At 38.2% G+C, this 17,158-nt stretch overlaps 1 protein-coding gene across 3 annotated transcripts; it reads left to right on the forward strand.

Moving 5' to 3' along the window:
* Nucleotides 1-545: 545 nt before the first annotated feature.
* On the forward strand, nt 546-14,357 carry LOC149286363 (splicing factor U2AF 65 kDa subunit-like). 3 transcript variants are annotated; one of them, XM_089494210.1, is made up of 14 exons: nt 546-594; nt 2,492-2,627; nt 2,847-2,858; nt 5,202-5,240; nt 5,714-5,817; nt 6,737-6,888; nt 8,664-8,780; nt 9,335-9,473; nt 9,740-9,819; nt 10,445-10,567; nt 11,150-11,241; nt 11,447-11,453; nt 12,006-12,254; nt 14,223-14,357. In XM_089494210.1, the coding sequence occupies exons 1-14, from the start codon at nt 546-548 to the stop codon at nt 14,355-14,357; spliced, it is 1,434 nt and encodes a 477-aa protein (XP_089350336.1). The 3 variants fall into 3 exon arrangements, with proteins under 3 accessions (XP_089350336.1, XP_089350335.1, XP_089350334.1); XM_089494209.1 differs by lacking the exon at nt 11,447-11,453 and having other exon boundaries at nt 11,150-11,236; XM_089494208.1 differs by lacking the exons at nt 2,847-2,858; nt 5,202-5,240; nt 11,447-11,453 and having other exon boundaries at nt 2,492-2,645; nt 11,150-11,236.
* The last annotated feature ends 2,801 nt before the right edge of the window (nt 14,358-17,158 follow it).

Here is a 17,158-nt window from a genome sequence, read left to right on the forward strand (position 1 = left end):
AATGGTATCTAAAGAAAGCCCTGTTTGTCCTGAAAAAAAACAATATATATGTGTGAGAGCACGAAATGAGAAAGAAGAAAATCACAGCTGAACAGCAACACTGTTAAAAGAGCCATTGTCCCAAAATGTACCACGAGTAAGAAATAGTCTTGTCATTAAGGGGTTAATTAAATCAACCGCCACAGTTTTTGGTGCATTTTCCAGTTGGCAATGCTTATTGTCTGGAAAAGAAACGGAAGGGTCATTATGTTTGGATAAAAATACTTTGCGAAACCCGCGAAACCGGATCTCTAAACTTTTTTTTTTTTTACGGAAAAACCCGAAGACGGAAAGAGCGGTTGACCGACACCTCATTTGATGCCGGAAATAACCGAAACTCCAAGCTCCTCCCCCCTCAATTCCGGCAATAGCCGAAGCTATGAATAAGGCCCACCCTCCTTTCCGGCAACAGTCGAAGCTTTTTGATAAAGTGTAGTGGCCGTGCTTCGTCTGCCTCGAGTGAAGAATAGCGTGGAGCGGCCTTGAAGAGTCGCGCTCGATAAAACATGTCTGACTTCGATGAGTTTGAGCGGCAGCTTAACGAAAATAAGCAAGGTGAGCGCCGGATTTTTTCTCCTTTTTTCTTTTTTTAAGTTTAGGTAGCTATGGCCTAAGTATGGAGGTGTGCGCGGTTGCGGCCTGCTATAGCAAATGGGGTGGAGCTCGTGTTCCATACCGGCCCAAAACAGAGGCCTAGGATTGTGGAGCGCCGAGACCAAGCTGGGCTTCGGGATTTTCATGTTTCCTCATGTAGGACGTTAACGCTGTTCCTTGTGTTATATGTTCAGTCTGTGAACTATTGCATTGATCGTTATGTTAATTGTCAAGAAAACGCGGTATCGTAATTCATTGTTTCGCCACCTCGTAAAATTTTGTCCTTTCGCTAAGAGATTCGCTGCAAAAATCATCAGAGCTCCGTGTCTTACAATTAACCGAAACTATTGGTGAAATACCCTCTTAATTTTATGGTTTCGCAGCATCGGAGTATTTGCTGTGTGATTTTAACATTGTTTCAGGGCCGCCATTTCAGATGGTTTCTGTTACAAGGCCCAGAACCAAATTGCCGTTCGCGAAACGTGTGGATGCTTAGTTTTGAGAAACATTGTTTGATATTGCCTTGCTAAACCTACCAAAGTTTAAGCCTTTTGTTTGTTATAGGATGCTTCTGCATTTAAAAATGTATGACCCTATTTTTGCTTAGTTAGCTTTAATTGATATTTGCGTTCTGTTAATTACAAAGCAATTCATTAGAAACTAACATGCAAATACTGCAGATATTGGGGTGCAGTAACAATGCTACCACGCCACACGAATAGGAGAGAGCCATTTTACTCTATCTGGTCTGCCCAGTTTTCCTAATATAAAGACTTGGTCCTTAACCAGTCCTTGGCTTTCATTCATGATAGCTTTATGCATTTTAAGTAAAATCACTAAACCCCTGACCCTCTGGTTATAGATAATCTTTTCTAAGATCTGATTTTGAAGCAAAGTTTCCTCCTGTGTTTTCTTGAAACCCCTTTAAGTCTGTAAATGTTAGCACATCCTCCTCTAAGCTACACATATTGAGGTTTAGGTGTTCTTGATCATTTTTAACCTGCAGTTTTCAATTTTATTAGTCCTTTTAACTGTAAAAGTTCACTATCCTTGTGTCACCAGAGCTGGACACAAGTGTGTCCAGAGATCCTTAAAGTGGCATTATGTTGTATGTACACTAACATTTGTGAATACTGAAGAAAATAGTATATTCAAATGTCCATACAATGATGTGCAGAATGTATTCATATGCACATAGTAATCTAGGAGGGGAAAGACACATCTGTGAAGTCAATTTCTGCTGTGCATCTACAAGATGCTACTACACTTATAATGTGAGTTTTAAGGGTGCTGAGCAGCTATGTAAACAAAATAAATATAAATGGTTTGACTTTAAACTACAAAAATGTATCTTTTAATAAAATGTTGACCAAAGAAAAGGGAAGTACTTCTGTTCTTACTGGGTAGTCGGCTGCACCACAATTTAAATTACCCAATTTTTGCATTTGTTGAAATCACTACTTGCTATAAAAATCTCTATTCGCCTATGCCTTTCTCCATATGAAACCCAACCAGGTGTACACATGCACTGACTAAACAGGTTGATTTTAATGACGTTTATATAAGTTCCAAAGTTAAAGACTCAATTTATATTAAGCAACAAACAACATAACACCCCTCAAGCACATGGTTCTTACATCTGTGGGCTACAATGCCGTTGTTGTGCAGCGAATAGTTTTATGCTAAGGGGAGCGCTTTTTTTTTTGGCTGGCATCCCCATCCAAATACCATCTGGTTTCCCCATCTTACTCTGGCTAGTCTACAGTTTCTGTAACACCACTTTCTTGGGACTAAGTTTGTGTAAATTACACATTTCAGTAGTTAAATTCAACGTGGTACAATTTGTTTTCCTTGCTAGAGCGTGACAAGGAGAATCGTCATCGAAAACGCAGCCATAGCCGCTCTAGAAGCCGTGAACGAAAACGTCGGAGTCGCAGCAGAGACCGAAGAGCTAGAGAGCAGCGCAGTGGCTCCAGGGATCGGAGACGACGCAGGTATGCTAATACTTTATTGTAACTTGATAACATAAGTAAAGATCCTAATTGTTGTAACTACTATTTCCCAATTCTATGGTTTCAATTTGAATTATTATTGTACACTGTATATTGTATGTGCGATACTATTTGACAGTCTCATATGTTTGACGTTATAGTTACATTTACTTTTGTTTTGTATTTTATAAAACTGTAATAAAAATTATTTGAAAAGATAAGTAAAGATCCAATGTGGGGTGTTTTCAGACCCGAGGATTAGCAATGATATCATGGTTAAGAGAATGTCCGTTAGGAATTTTGGACCTTTAAAAGCCCCTACGCTTTTAAAGGTCCAGCTGGCAGAATGGAAGATCAGTGTGTCTAAGCCATGCTAAACGACATAGTATCAACTATTGCCGTTCTGTTACTTAGTACTATATCCATAGTCAAAGGCTTAAACCTGCATGTAGCTATCCTTGACCTAACACAAGATGAAGGTCTGACCAGTGTTTCTTATCTATCAGTTTAGATATATGCATACAGGTCACATTTGAATAAGACACATCGCTCCATGGTGCTGGGGTCACATCATTAATAAACTTCAACTAGCCACAGAATGTAATATTATAAAAACTTAAATTGAGTTAGCATAGAATATATATATATATATATATATATATATATATATATATATATATATATGCGTGTATATATGTAAACCAAAATATCTACAAAAATGATAATAGCCCCAGTGATATAAAAAAAGGTGTGTAAAACAAGTTTTGGATTGTAATATACTTACAGGTCGTCTTTAAACAGTGTGCCCTCCAGATATCCACCTATGTATATATAGGGATGAAAGAGAGGCATATTTGTTCCCCGGTTAGATCAGAATGACTAAAGTCTGTTTAGGGAATCTCCATGTCATTCGGTTACCAAATTTCCAATATTAAATGAGACATTGCGCTATTTTTTTTTCTCCCATCTGTCTATGTATGTATATATTGTGGAATATCGTTTAATCCCTTAACACCGTGCCTGGTGCGTCATGACGAAACAGCTGTAGAACACTATTTACATTCTACATTTCTTCACCTTAATGGTGTTGCTGTAATGCCTTGGTTTCGAGGCATTCAGCAACATGGAGATTGGCAACAGGCCCCTCCCCAGACATATACTGGTTTAAAAGATGCCTATAATGATGCCTTCAGCGACACAGGAAACCCTGTCTCGTTTAAAAAATAAATAAATATATATAAATCAAACTAAACAGACTAGCTTCAGATATTCCAAATGGGATATGTGGGCAGAATTTTCAACACGTCAAAATTCTCTTAAATGTGGCCTTTTAGCCCCAAAGAACACAACAAACCCATGCATGGGGGTATCACTGTACCCAGGAGATGTTGCTGAACACCTGTTGGGGTGTTTGGTATAACTTTACAGCTCCTGGGAGGTCTCTGTCAAAGTACACTGTGTGGAAGGGGGGGGGGTCACAAAAATTACTACCACAAGGTTTGACAAAGACTTTTGGTAGAATAAGTACATGGAATGAGGTAAAATACTAGCATTTGGAATGCCCAGTGGTGCCTAGTTTTGAAACATATATGGTTCTATGAGGTAAATTGAATTGGCCAGCTTTAAAGATGTCCCAAATAGCACATTGAGGCAGAATAACCAGATTTGAAAAGATTTTGAAATGGCAAAACACGGTACTTGTACTTATTTCCCTACAAGTTGCAAAAAGAAAAACATTGGGTTGGGCTTAGCTTTTATAATATAGTAAAATATTTTTTCCAGTAAATGTCATTCTTTTCTTTTATGGTAAGTTATGATACAGTCAAAAAGGCATCTAAAGAATGTTCCTTGCAATATATAACTTGTGTGGATTCAGTAAATGAGAAGAAAATTATAGCTAAACACAAGCACTGCAATCTGTTAGAGTACAGAAAATAAAATCAGCCATTGTCTTGAAGGGGTTAAGGGCCTTATTTTATTTATATAGCGCCAAGAATTTACACAGTGCTTAATACATATACCGTATTTGCTCGATTATAAGACAACCCCCCAAAATCTAAATATTAATTTAGGAAAAAAACATGCCTGAATATAAGACTACCCTATAGGAAAAGTTTTACTAGTAAATATTCATGTAAACTCTTCTTTCATATTTAATAAAAGCTATGATTGAGAAATGTTTTTTATTTCCTCTTATGTGCACATCTGCCCCCAGGCTTGCCCCCACTAGTGCCTTATACCCTCCTATTTGCCACTCTGCCCCATGATGTGCCTTTTAACCCTCTATATGCTACTCTGCCTCCAAAAATGTCTTATACCCTCCTATATGCCACTGTGCCCCATGATATGCCTTTTAACCCCCTATATGCTCCTCTGTCCCATGAAATGCCTTATACCCCTATATGCCACTCTGGCATATAGGGGGTTAAAAGGCATGTGGGGCAGAGTGGCATATAGGGGGTTAAAAGGCATTTCTGGAGGGATATATAGATCTAACAGCAATCACGCTCAGGCAGCCAGTACATGCTGGAACCTGGGGATTACAGGAGTGTGAGTACAGCCTCCCTATGCTGCTAGTACAAGAGGTGCTGCTCGCGACCAAAGCACCGGTAAGCAGCCTGGCCCCGGCGGACATTTTTTCAGCTATTTGAGGTTTGGTTAGAAGATGACCTCGAGTATAAGACAAGGGCTATTTCAGAGCATGAAAAAAAAAACCCTTGTCTTATAATCGAGCAAATACGGTATTCAATGGGTATGACAAGACGAGAATTGACAGATTAAGACAAACTGATACATTAGGTGGAGAGCCCTGCTTACAATCTTGAGGGAGATATCTAACAATAAAAAAAAAAAAAAGTTTTACACGTGTTTTGCATCCCTTGGGGTGTTTGTAGTTATTTTGGTTTACAAATAACATGTACAATTATGCCTTCTCACTCTGTAAGGTTTTTCTAATTGTTTGTTGGGTGAGTATCTTAAGTGTGGTTGGAAGAATCGGTCTTTTAAGCATCTGAAGCAGTGAGTACTTAAACATATACACATTCTGTACAGAATGTAATACATCGTGCTTTTTTTCCACAATTGTTTAGTCGGTCACCAAGGCATGAAAAGAAGAAGAAGGTCCGTAAATACTGGGATGTCCCCCCTCCTGGTTTTGAACATATCACACCAATACAGTACAAAGCCATGCAAGGTAAGCATTTGTTAATTCTGTACAAACACCTGGCAAGCAAGCATTTTGAGTATTTCCTTAGCACAGCTATGTAAATTTGCGGTCTAGTTTACTTTAGTGAAGCTTGCGCCTTTTCAATCGGCTAAATCTAGTTTTGGGCCAATACATGTGTTGTTGGTTACAGTAGTTGAGTAGCTACACAGTAGGGACACAATATGTATATAGGTTGAACTTGATGGACTTTGGTCTTTTTTCAACCTTATGAACTATGTTACTATGTTACTAAATGGGGAAAACTTCAGACCCTGGGATGAAGAAGTTGACTGGTTCTATGATTAAAGTATGCTTCTAATTAAAGGGAAAATCACATTAAATGTTTATCATTCATAACCAATGACTTACCAGGTACATCATTGGTCCTATAGGGAACATCTTTTCATGATTAAGCTGGTAAGTCCTGTAAAAAAAACAAAACATTTTATTAAAGTTAAAAGGGTCTCGGCTACTGTGGACTGGCAAATTCATTCTATAGCAGATTCTCTGCACCTCTTTCCACTAAAAAAAGTGATTCCTAAGGTTTACCAAAAAAAATAACCTGACCGTAAGATCCCCCATGTAAATCAGGTTGTAGGTAGTAGAAAATAGGGTTAGGTAAGAAATGAAAATTTATATAGGAATGTGTTCTTAAATTCATGAAAGCTACAAAATACAGCTCTGGTATTTTCATTTATTCTACCAGTGAATACTTTAGACTTGTAAAACTGTGAATAAATGTTTATGGAAAAAATACATTTAGCGCTACTCTTCCTGAAAGTTTAGATTTGTTTTGAGAATATACTTTAACATTATTCCTCTTTAAGCAATAGGATTCATAATTAGGAACCCTGTTTTTCATTCCCATGGCATGTTTAATTTGTATGATGTTTGTACCTTCCAACAGCTGCAGGCCAGATTCCTGCTACAGCTCTTCTTCCAACAATGACACCTGATGGTTTGGCGGTTACACCCACACCTGTGCCTGTTGTGGGTAGTCAGATGACTAGACAAGCTCGCCGCCTTTATGTTGGAAACATACCCTTTGGCATCACTGAGGTATCAAGAGTTTCTTCTGTTCAGTGCATCCGTAATAGAAACACTGGGAGTTTTAGATATTTTTATTTTTTTTTTACACAGCCGCGTTTACGACATAACATCTGTTTACCTGGAACGTCTGTGTTAAACATAGATTAAGTTTTTCCACACTGAGATTTCCAGATGTATTACCCAGACATGTTTTTTTACTCTGAACTATATTGTAAATGAACGCCCTCAACATGTGAAAATTCTGGTTGCAAAAAAATGCCTTATTGAATTACTTTACTTTATATATTGTAAATTAATACTGGGTCCATCACTTGTAAATGTGGAAAACGGAGCACCAAATTTAACTTTGCTGCTACATATTTAAATAAATAAAAAATCCCCAAAGCTGTTCCACTTCCATATAGTATACATTGTATTATGTAATTTCTTCTCAAAATTGTTTGATTGTTAGTATTACTGTTTGACTGTTTTTAAGTCAAATTTTGCTTCCATTTGATAATCCCCCACCCCTGAATAATTTACTTCTCTTTCAGAAACAATAGGGTTTATTAGATTTGGGGTTTATTCAAATAGGTGTTCAACTCACACAATTTACTATGCATTATAAAGAACCATCAGTAGCAAATTCCTTCACTTGATTGAGCTGGCACTGTGTAATTCTGTTATGTTTTTAACCCCTTAATGACAGCCTGTACTGTTTTCAATGGGTTTAGGGGCCGCCCATTGTCCTTAAGGGGTTAATGTAACTCGGGATATTTTACAAACTAAACTATGGCCCAAGGACCATCCTTATTTCCTGTTGCGGAGAAGCTAATTGGGGTTGGGCCTTCATAATATAAAGTACACATGGTGAGTTGAAACTACCACTCATGCCCGCTGCCTTAGTTAATGGATGCCAGTGGCATACACTTAAATGGACTGAATTTAATTATAAATAAGCACATTATATTTATGCTAATGATGGCAAACAAAACAACTTGCTCTTTAAAATCTTGGTAATGCTTTGTCTGAAGCTTGGCATGTAAGACTGGCTGAGCTGCATTGCTGAATTCTATGCCCATTTGTACTTTGTGTACTTTAGCTTAATTTCTGTTATAGTAAGCAGAGAAAAGAATCTGCATTTTATGGTTGGTAATCATTTGCGTTTTGGTAATCTTCTCATTTGCTGACGGATACATTTGAAATAGTTACCTTTTTTGGTTCTTCTGATCCACTCACTAATGTAGCCTTAAGTGTGAATTTCTAAAGTGCCTAACAGATTGACATCTAGCAATGTCTCTAAAAGGTCTTATTTTTTAGCATCTATTGCATTTAGGAAATCACTAAATTGAACAAATATTTCAGACGTTTAAAAAAAATAAAAAAAAAATACTTCTGCCGTGTATAATTAAAGAGCAGCGGCAGTCCACAATATTGACTGTAAATAACTTGATAGTAATTCAGATATCAAATGTGATTGCCTAAAATTAACTATCCAGTTCTTGGATGGTCCTTTTGTATGCTGCTGTTAGCCCAGTGTTTGCAGAAATGGATTTATTAATACACTATTTTACAAACAAATTTGATTAAAAAAAAAAATGAAAAACACGATCAAAGTTGTTTCCATTTCTTTTCAAAGTGAAAAATGTGGGGCTGAAATCCCTTCGTAGCAAAATAAGTTTGCTACCATCATGCAAGGCAAGTAGGAAATTATAGATCCTAAAATGTAATGTTTATTTTTGGCTGCAATATTAGACTTCTAACCATTATTTATTTGTAAACACCCCCCCCCCCCCTTCTTTCAGGAGGCTATGATGGATTTCTTTAATGCACAAATGCGCCTTGGTGGATTAACACAAGCCCCTGGAAACCCAGTCCTGGCAGTCCAAATTAATCAAGACAAGAACTTTGCTTTTCTGGAGGTGAGTATGCATTTAATATAAATTCCATCTATTACAAGTTGTATTCCTTTACGATGCTTGATACACTTAGTATGAGTAACAATACTAATTTTTCAGCTTTACATTCTCTAGTAGCTAAGAACAATCAACCAACAAAACTAGAAGCCCACAAAAAAAACATCCTGCCGTAAATCTTTGTGGATGCAGCACTAATCACAATAAGGAACAGAACAGTGAAATATAGTGAAGTAGTAAAGTGTGATTTTTTTATTTTTTTTAATTTATTTTTTACTACCTGCTGCGTGGTCACAGTAAATTACTGTGGTTAGGGAATCAGAGTGCTCCTGAAAACTTTATAATGCCAGTGGTCAAGTGACCTTTGACAGCACTGAAATGCATATTTCAGATGTGACATTCTGTGCCATGGTCAAAATATACTGTTTTGTTTGCTTTATAGAGAACAGACGCAAGACTTTTTTTTTTCTCAGCTGTTCAAGCAGTGGAGGATATCTTGATTTTAGATGGGTTGCTTAAGAACTAATTTTAATGGAGACAATTATCAACTTTCTTAACAGTTCCGTTCTGTTGATGAGACGACACAGGCAATGGCATTTGATGGCATAATTTTCCAGGGCCAATCACTTAAGATTCGCCGCCCACATGATTACCAGCCTTTGCCTGGCATGTCTGAAAACCCATCTGTATATGTACCAGGTAAGCCTTTTTACTGTTTTGTATTGATATTTTTTTATTGAACTCCTTTGGTTTTTTTTACAGGAAATTGCACGTTTCAATTAAACGTCTTGTCTCTAATACTTTAACATGCTTTACTTTTTACATACTAGAGAGCCGTGCACTTCAGACCAAGAGTTCTGTCTGAAAAGGCATATATGGAAATGTCCTTTATGTAAAAAGGGACAAATCATGCATTATGTTAAGTAGTTTTTTTTTTTCTCCAAATATCATTCCTTTCTTAACAGGAGTGGTATCCACTGTTGTCCCAGACTCTGCACACAAGCTTTTCATTGGAGGTTTACCCAACTATCTGAATGATGACCAGGTAACCATGGCGTCCTTAAGCCTATGGGTTGGTAATTTCAGGCTTACTTATTTGTTATTTTTCATACGTGGGAATGTATTAAATTTGGCGGCCTTGCTGAAAAATGAGGTCACAGTAACTGACCCACCTCCCTTGTTCCATTGCATCCGGCTTCCCCGTTGTCAGTGCCTGCAGGGAGGCCATAAGGTTGAATGGACAATTGACAAATAAACAAGTTCAGCTCTGAGTAATGAGTGTCAATGGCAAGCAGCATGAGGCGTCTTGTGCTGTTTGTGTTGGCACTACCTTTTGCTCTAGGGATAAGAGGGTTATCTGGGTTTAAGTGCACAAACTGCACTTCACCTTTTCTAAAATATTTTGGGTGGGTATGTAAACTTTTTAACTTTTTTTTCACAGCTTTCATCTGCATTAAAACAGAAGCTTTGTTTTTACTCTTTCTCTAGAATGGGCATCACAGAACATTATTGCTTATATCCATGCCTGTCCCATTTCTGTTTGTAAAAGTTAATTGTTTACACTGTCCATTCATGTAGAATTGTGATACTAGAAGTAGTAAAATAAACATGTTTGTAACAGCACTTAAATGACTGTGTATTTAACATTTTTCAATTGCTTACTTTTTCAGGTTAAAGAATTGCTTACATCTTTTGGACCTTTAAAAGCATTTAATCTTGTTAAAGACAGTGCGACAGGGCTTTCAAAAGGATATGCTTTTTGTGAATATGTGGATATAAACGTAACAGACCAGGTATGATCTGTTAGGTTCAAGTTGAAAAGCTTTGTAGTAAACGCTAGCAGTCTGAACAGTTCACACCTAGTTTTCATAACACTCAACTTTGGTTTGGGTATTCCATAGGTTACTTTTTAGATCGCTGGGTTATTTTAGTAGAACAATTGTTTGTTCCATAAGCAAATTAAAATGTGTTATATATTTTGCATGTTATATTTCCCACATCTGTCTTGCTCATACAGTGAGGCTTTTGCTGTTGTGGTGCACCTGCTTTTGTGGACAACCCATTCTCATCAATGTGGCTGAAGTTGATGGGAGTTTAATCCAAACTAAGCAGCATATTTCTTAATTTAAAAAAGTGAGGCCAGTTAAGACTGGTCCTTTAAATATTTGTCGATTTTACAGTCCTGCATTACATAAGCAGTGCATGCTGGGTAGTTCTAATGAATTTGGTTAGAGAACTGTGGATGGGATTGTACTAAAGGTAGAAGTTGCTTTTATAAGTACATATCCTAATGTTTTTGTGTGTAATACATATATGCATATAAATATAATATGCTTGAAGTTAAAATGTTCTCAACAAAACCGTTTGTTTCCTAGGCCATAGCTGGGTTAAACGGGATGCAGTTGGGAGACAAAAAGCTTTTGGTTCAAAGAGCAAGTGTTGGGGCAAAAAATGCAACACTGGTAAGATATTTGTACATATGCTGCAGATGCTTGAAAAAATATATGTATATTCATGCGTGTATATTTCAATTAGCTTTCTTTTTAGGAAAGTACAAAGTACCTGAAATGTGTTACAACCTAATTGTCTATGTAAAGACTAGTATATGTGTTTATAGCTTCTTATTGAGCAAAATGTTTTTTGTTTGGCTTTTCCCTTCTCCCACCTTTCACTGCTCCAGTCCATTTTTCTACTAGACTAATTATTCTATCTCATTACCATCTGGAATTTAAACTTCTGGCCCTTAAAATGTTGCCCCTTACACATTTGTCCTTATGCCAAAATACTCTACTAACCGCCTTGAACACAGCTGACTAGTCTTTATTACACTCTACAAACAAATCATCCCCAACTGGAGCAGTTCCCCATCAGCTTCCTATATTGTTAACCTGCAAGTGCTGTAGATGGTAAAAATTACTTTTTAAAAATCCTAAAGTAAAGCTTTCTTTCCTGTTCTTGGGTTCTACCCTAGACGTGAGGTTCCCAATTCACTTGCCTCTGAGCATCTGTCTGATACAATTCTAGCATAATAGGCAGGCTAATGGGTAGCCAGGAGGAAATGGGTGCAAACACTTGCAGAACTGTTAAAGTAAAAATAAACCAAATTTCCATAAGAATCTTCATTTGAGATGTTTAATATAAATTGACTAATTTACAACACTGCAAAAATGCTATGGGGAAAACTGCATTTAAGATGTCCTTAAACTTGTTTTTTGTTTGTTGTTTTTTTAGAGCACAATAAACCAGACTCCTGTGACCCTTCAAGTTCCTGGATTAATGAGTTCACAGGTTCAAATGGGTGGGCATCCCACAGAGGTTTTATGTCTTATGAATATGGTGCTGCCAGAAGAACTCTTGGATGATGATGAATATGAAGAAATAGTAGAGGATGTAAGGGAGGAATGCAGTAAATACGGCATAGTCAAATCCATTGAAATTCCGCGGCCAGTTGATGGTGTTGAGGTACCGGGTTGTGGAAAGGTATGTATTTCCTTTACACTACTTCAAAACTTTCAGAAACGGCCTCTCAGTACATTTGTTTTGTTTACTGTGTGCCTATCAAAAGATAAATTTTACTGAGCTTCATCTGTATGTAGATCAATAAACATAACTAGTGTGTGTAATATCTGAAGTGTTGGGAAGAAATTGAATTTTATCTCCTGGGGAATGCACTTTGTCAGTAAAGCAACCCATTAAAGAATGTTTTAAGCATGTTACATTTCTGAACTGTAGGATCTGTGCATGTGGTATGTAGAAGGAAACTACACATCTACCATTATAGGATGGAGAAATTAATTCTAAACTTAATTTCTCAGTTGAAGACATGAAAACGGGGGGGGGAATACTAAATAACATTCTATGAAGTTGTTTGCTCCCCCATGTGCTTCTGCTAATGACCTAAAAATTACATACATGCCTTTGATTATCAATAGCATTAAAGATCTTGGCACAAAACCTTGCAAATCACCTTATTAGTGGCATCACTTGGAAGATGTCATATTAGTAACAATACTTTTACCTAGCACCAGCACACATCTGCCAACATGCTTTAAAAATGGGAAGATAAGAGCACCAACCTGAGGGGTTGGGGCTGGAACTGCCCTTCGCCACGTTCTAATTAGGGCTGCAACAACTAATCGATAAAATCGATGATGATCAATAATGAAATTCATTAGCAACTAATTTCATTATCGATTAGTTGAATCGATTTTTATCGATTATAAAATGAGGGTTTTTTCAGAGCAAATGCTCTGAAAAATACCCCTCATGTTATAATCTGTTTAGTGTGACTCACAGGAGTCACAGCAGCAGTTGCTACTTACAGTTCCTCCCTGCAGTCACTGCCGATTGGCCCGCCCACTTCCTTTTTCCAGTCCCTCCCTGCAATCGCTGCTGGAGGAAGAAAGGGGCGGGGCCAATCGGCAGTGACTGCAGGGAGGAAGAAAGGGGTGGAGCCAAGCGGCCGATTGGCTCTGCCCATTTCCTTAGCATTGCCATGACTGACACTCATCTGAGCATAAAATTAATATTTGGGCTGCTGAAAGTTAGGGGACGTGGGGGTTAATTTAGGGGCAGTTGTGGTTGATGGGGTATTTAGGGGCAGTTATAGTTAATGGGTTAATTTATAGGCAGTTGTGGTTAATGGGGTCTTCTCCAGGATTATTTTAATGCTGAGGACTGAGGGTTAATTTAATAAGGTTAACTTAAGGTGCAGCTAGAGGTAAAGGGGGGCAAACCGAGGGGAATCTAAATCCTGGGGGCAGTGAAGATTAATCCTGTATTTATAAAAGTATTGTCTGTGAACGAGTCTACAAATCCTATGAGGGCACTATGGCATATCAGGGGGGTATACCGCATACCTGAGGAGGACGGAGTGACATATCTGGGGGTATAAGGCATATAGGGTATATAAGGCATATGTGGGGAGGGCAGTGTGGCAAGCCTGGGCTCAAATATGCATAACTGGGGGGCAGGTTGGGGAAATAAAAACAAGAGAAAAATGTTATTCTGCCGTTTGTTTTTAACATCCTATGTTACTTTATTAAAAAAATTTTTATCCGATTAATCGAAAAAAACGGCCAACTAACAGATTATGAAAATAATCGTTAGTTGCAGCCCTAGTTCTAATGACAATTGCCACTGTCTGGTAGGAAAGCACTCCATTTGAATTCATAGGATCACTTTCCAAGTGCAACATTCACTGAGCCAGCCCTGCCGGTGTCAGTATATCTCTTGCAAGGAGAGATGTTAAGTTTCACACTTCTCTTGCGTTGAAAATAGCTTGGCAGATGTGCAATGGAGGGATTCTGCAGCACTTCTAGTAGTCACACAGCCATCATGCATTAAAGTGCATGTTATGGTTGCAACATACTTCAAAGTATGTCTAGCGAACTTGTAGATATTCTGTTTTTGTAAATGTTAGAAATTTTTTTTTTTTTTTTTTTTTAGATCTTTGTGGAATTCACATCTGTGTTCGATTGCCAGAAAGCCATGCAAGGACTCACTGGACGCAAATTTGCTAATAGGGTTGTGGTTACAAAATACTGTGATCCTGATGGCTATCACCGCCGAGACTTCTGGTAGCTGAAGATATGAATAAACCAATGAGCTGGGTTTGAGTGGGAGGTGGAAACGCAACAGGACTTTTAAAACAATTTTTTTTTTTTTCCCCCCTCCTAATATTTCCCTTCAACAGAGAAATTTAAATAACCACCTCACTACCCTTTTCAGAACATATTAAATAAGGTTTCATTGTCATCGCCACAATGAGCCTTGGGCATCTTGACACACTTCCCCTCCCGGAGGACCATAACAATTTTTGGTGGTTATACTGTAGTAAAATGTTGTCTTTCCTTAATTTGTGGCAGTTTCCTATTTGTGAAAGACAAATCATTAAAACATTTTGTTGTATTTTACTTTTTGTGTATTTTTTGCAATCACAATTAAACAATGTTTTCATCTTATTGGGTGTTAGGTTTGTGAATGTTTAAATTTAAAAAAATGTTAAAATTGTATTCCCCCTGTCTTAAACGGTCTTTTGCATCTATAGTAGGCGTGTCAGGGATGTTTAAACTGTGGGGTAAACTAATATGTATTCAGACTTGTGGGGGGGTGAGAATAAAACAATTGCCTGGCACAGAACTCAAATTTCTATCCTACATGATCAGAAACTTCTTGCCACTGAGTACTGCTGTCAGCTTTAGACCAAGTACTTTCAGCAAAATCAATGGGATTGTTCTGCTGTCACTGACTGATCAGTGGCAGGAAACCGCTCCCAATGAACAGTGGGAATACTTGAAACATGCACATTTTGGTCTAAACAGACTCCTGCATGCGACATTCACCAGAGCCCTCCTGGATTTGCAGGCTATACATCACATGCTGAGAGATTGACGTTTGGCTGAATGCGTCTCCTGCAGGGCATTTAGCCAGGAAGGGGCAAATGCACTTTGCGATTCTGCAGAATCCTCTCATGTGTTTGCAACATTGACCATACACAGACCATATTCATTAAGATGTGTTAAGGACATTAACTGGTATGTAACAAAAAATGTTTAATTGCTTTTAACTGGTGGTTTGACTAATGATCATTGGCCACGGTCATAGCTGGCTTTGTATTTTTCTTTGTTATGCAATAAAAGTAGTCATTTGTCTTAGAACAGATTTTTATTTTTCACTCATTTTAACATTCTTGTCTCCTAAGTGCAGTGTAACAAATTGTCCATAATAATGGCTTTAGTTTTACTTACCGTATGCAAAAAGCTTCAAGGCAAGCGAAGTGCATAGATCCATTTTTAACATCTCGGATGGTACTAACTACTGGAGTTATTTAATACTACATTTTCCCCCGAGCGGTTTGCAACCCTATCTGTGCTGATAACTTTGTCAGTTTATCACATGCAGGCATTGACAGCCCAAGGTTTGCAGCAGACTAGGAGCAAAGCTTATGCGAAGACCCATAATGTAATAGTTATACCTGAGGACACATTTAAGACCTAGAAGGCTGAAAATAAAGTATAGCGAGAATACTGACGGGGATGCTAGCAACTGGACTTGAAACAAAGTCTTAAGGGGTGGATTGATTTGACTAAATAGAAATTTGCAACAGCAATCATGAAAACACCACAGTAACCAATAGTCGCTCGTATAGACTTTTAATATCCTAATGCAGCAACTTGTCCAGCAGAGACCACTGGTCTCTGCTCTATCAGTTAATTGTCGGTACAAGCGACTATTGGTTGTTCGTATGGACTTTTAATTGTTGCAGCAGGGAGACCAGTGGTCAGGTTGCACCTTAAGGAGTTAAGGGGCCATGTGAGTGAGCCTACTGGTCGCTTGCACGGCCCTTTAACCTATGGATTTCCGCTCCTGTTATCCAACGCAGCATCGCAGGGGTTAACAAGTTAAAAAGGCTGCGAGTGAGCCTATAGGTCACCTGCAGGGTCGTCTTCTGACATCAACCAACTGGTTGATGCCAGAGGAGGTCCCTGCAGGCAACCAATAAGCTCACGCGCACTGCCCTTTAACCCCCGACGGTAAACCTACGGATTTCCGCTTCCGTCAACTCCTGCGATGCCGCAAAGACAAGGTAGGCTAGATGGGGAAGGGACCAGGGAGATGAGTAGGCTAAGACTATCACGAAGATTTTTTGTGTTGTCTTCGTCTACGTTTCACCGGCGATTATCTTCTGTCATTGAAACTAACATGAAAACGCACTCTTCGTGTTTTCATGTATACAAAAAACAAAATACTGTCTGCGCTTCTCACCCTAATAAAGTTGGCAACAAATATATAAACATAATATAAATGAGAGGTTTTGGTTATATAAATTGGCCAAAACATAATTAAGCTCACCCGCCACGTCAAGGCACACTCTCAATAGGGTGAGAACCTACTCTCACCTCCTACATAGTGGGCACACAAAGCAGTTTATACTGCTACCAAAACCTCTCATTTATATTATGTTTATATATTTGTTGCCAACTTTATTAGGGTGAGAAGCGCAGACAGTATTTTGTTTTTTGTATACATTGTACAGCCAACACACTGTATTTGCAGCATGCTCACACTGTTTGGTAGGCCTCATATTATACATTTGTATTATTTGAGCCTGAGACTAGCTTAGCGCACCGACATTTTTTCTTTTCCCTGTTTGCACATATTTGAGGTTGTTGGCTCCTCATTAGTCTGGTTGCAGCTTGCTGTCCAGGGGTTAAATGGGAGGAGGTTTAATTGCACCTCCCCCAACACATTAATTTGGTTTTGGTAGCAGTATAAACTGCTTTGTGTGCCCACTATGTAGGAGGTGAGAGTAGGTTCTCACCCTATTGAGTGTGCCTTGACGTGGCGGGTGAGCTTAATTATGTTTTGGCCAATTTATATAA

Source organism: Sceloporus occidentalis, unplaced genomic scaffold (genome assembly GCF_023333645.1).
Source record: "Sceloporus occidentalis isolate IW3139 unplaced genomic scaffold, rSceOcc1.0.p SCAF_70, whole genome shotgun sequence".
Taxonomy (NCBI): Eukaryota; Metazoa; Chordata; class Lepidosauria; order Squamata; family Phrynosomatidae; genus Sceloporus; species Sceloporus occidentalis.

Excerpts from the sequence above, each read along its gene's own strand:
- LOC149286363 (XM_089494210.1), top strand. The coding sequence starts at position 546 with ATGTCTGACTTCGATGAGTTTGAGCGGCAGCTTAACGAAAATAAGCAA. Across the intron at positions 595-2,491 it reads GCTTAACGAAAATAAGCAAG|AGCGTGACAAGGAGAATCGT; the intron begins GTGAGCGCCGGA and ends TTTCCTTGCTAG. Across the intron at positions 6,889-8,663 it reads TACCCTTTGGCATCACTGAG|GAGGCTATGATGGATTTCTT; the intron begins GTATCAAGAGTT and ends CCCTTCTTTCAG.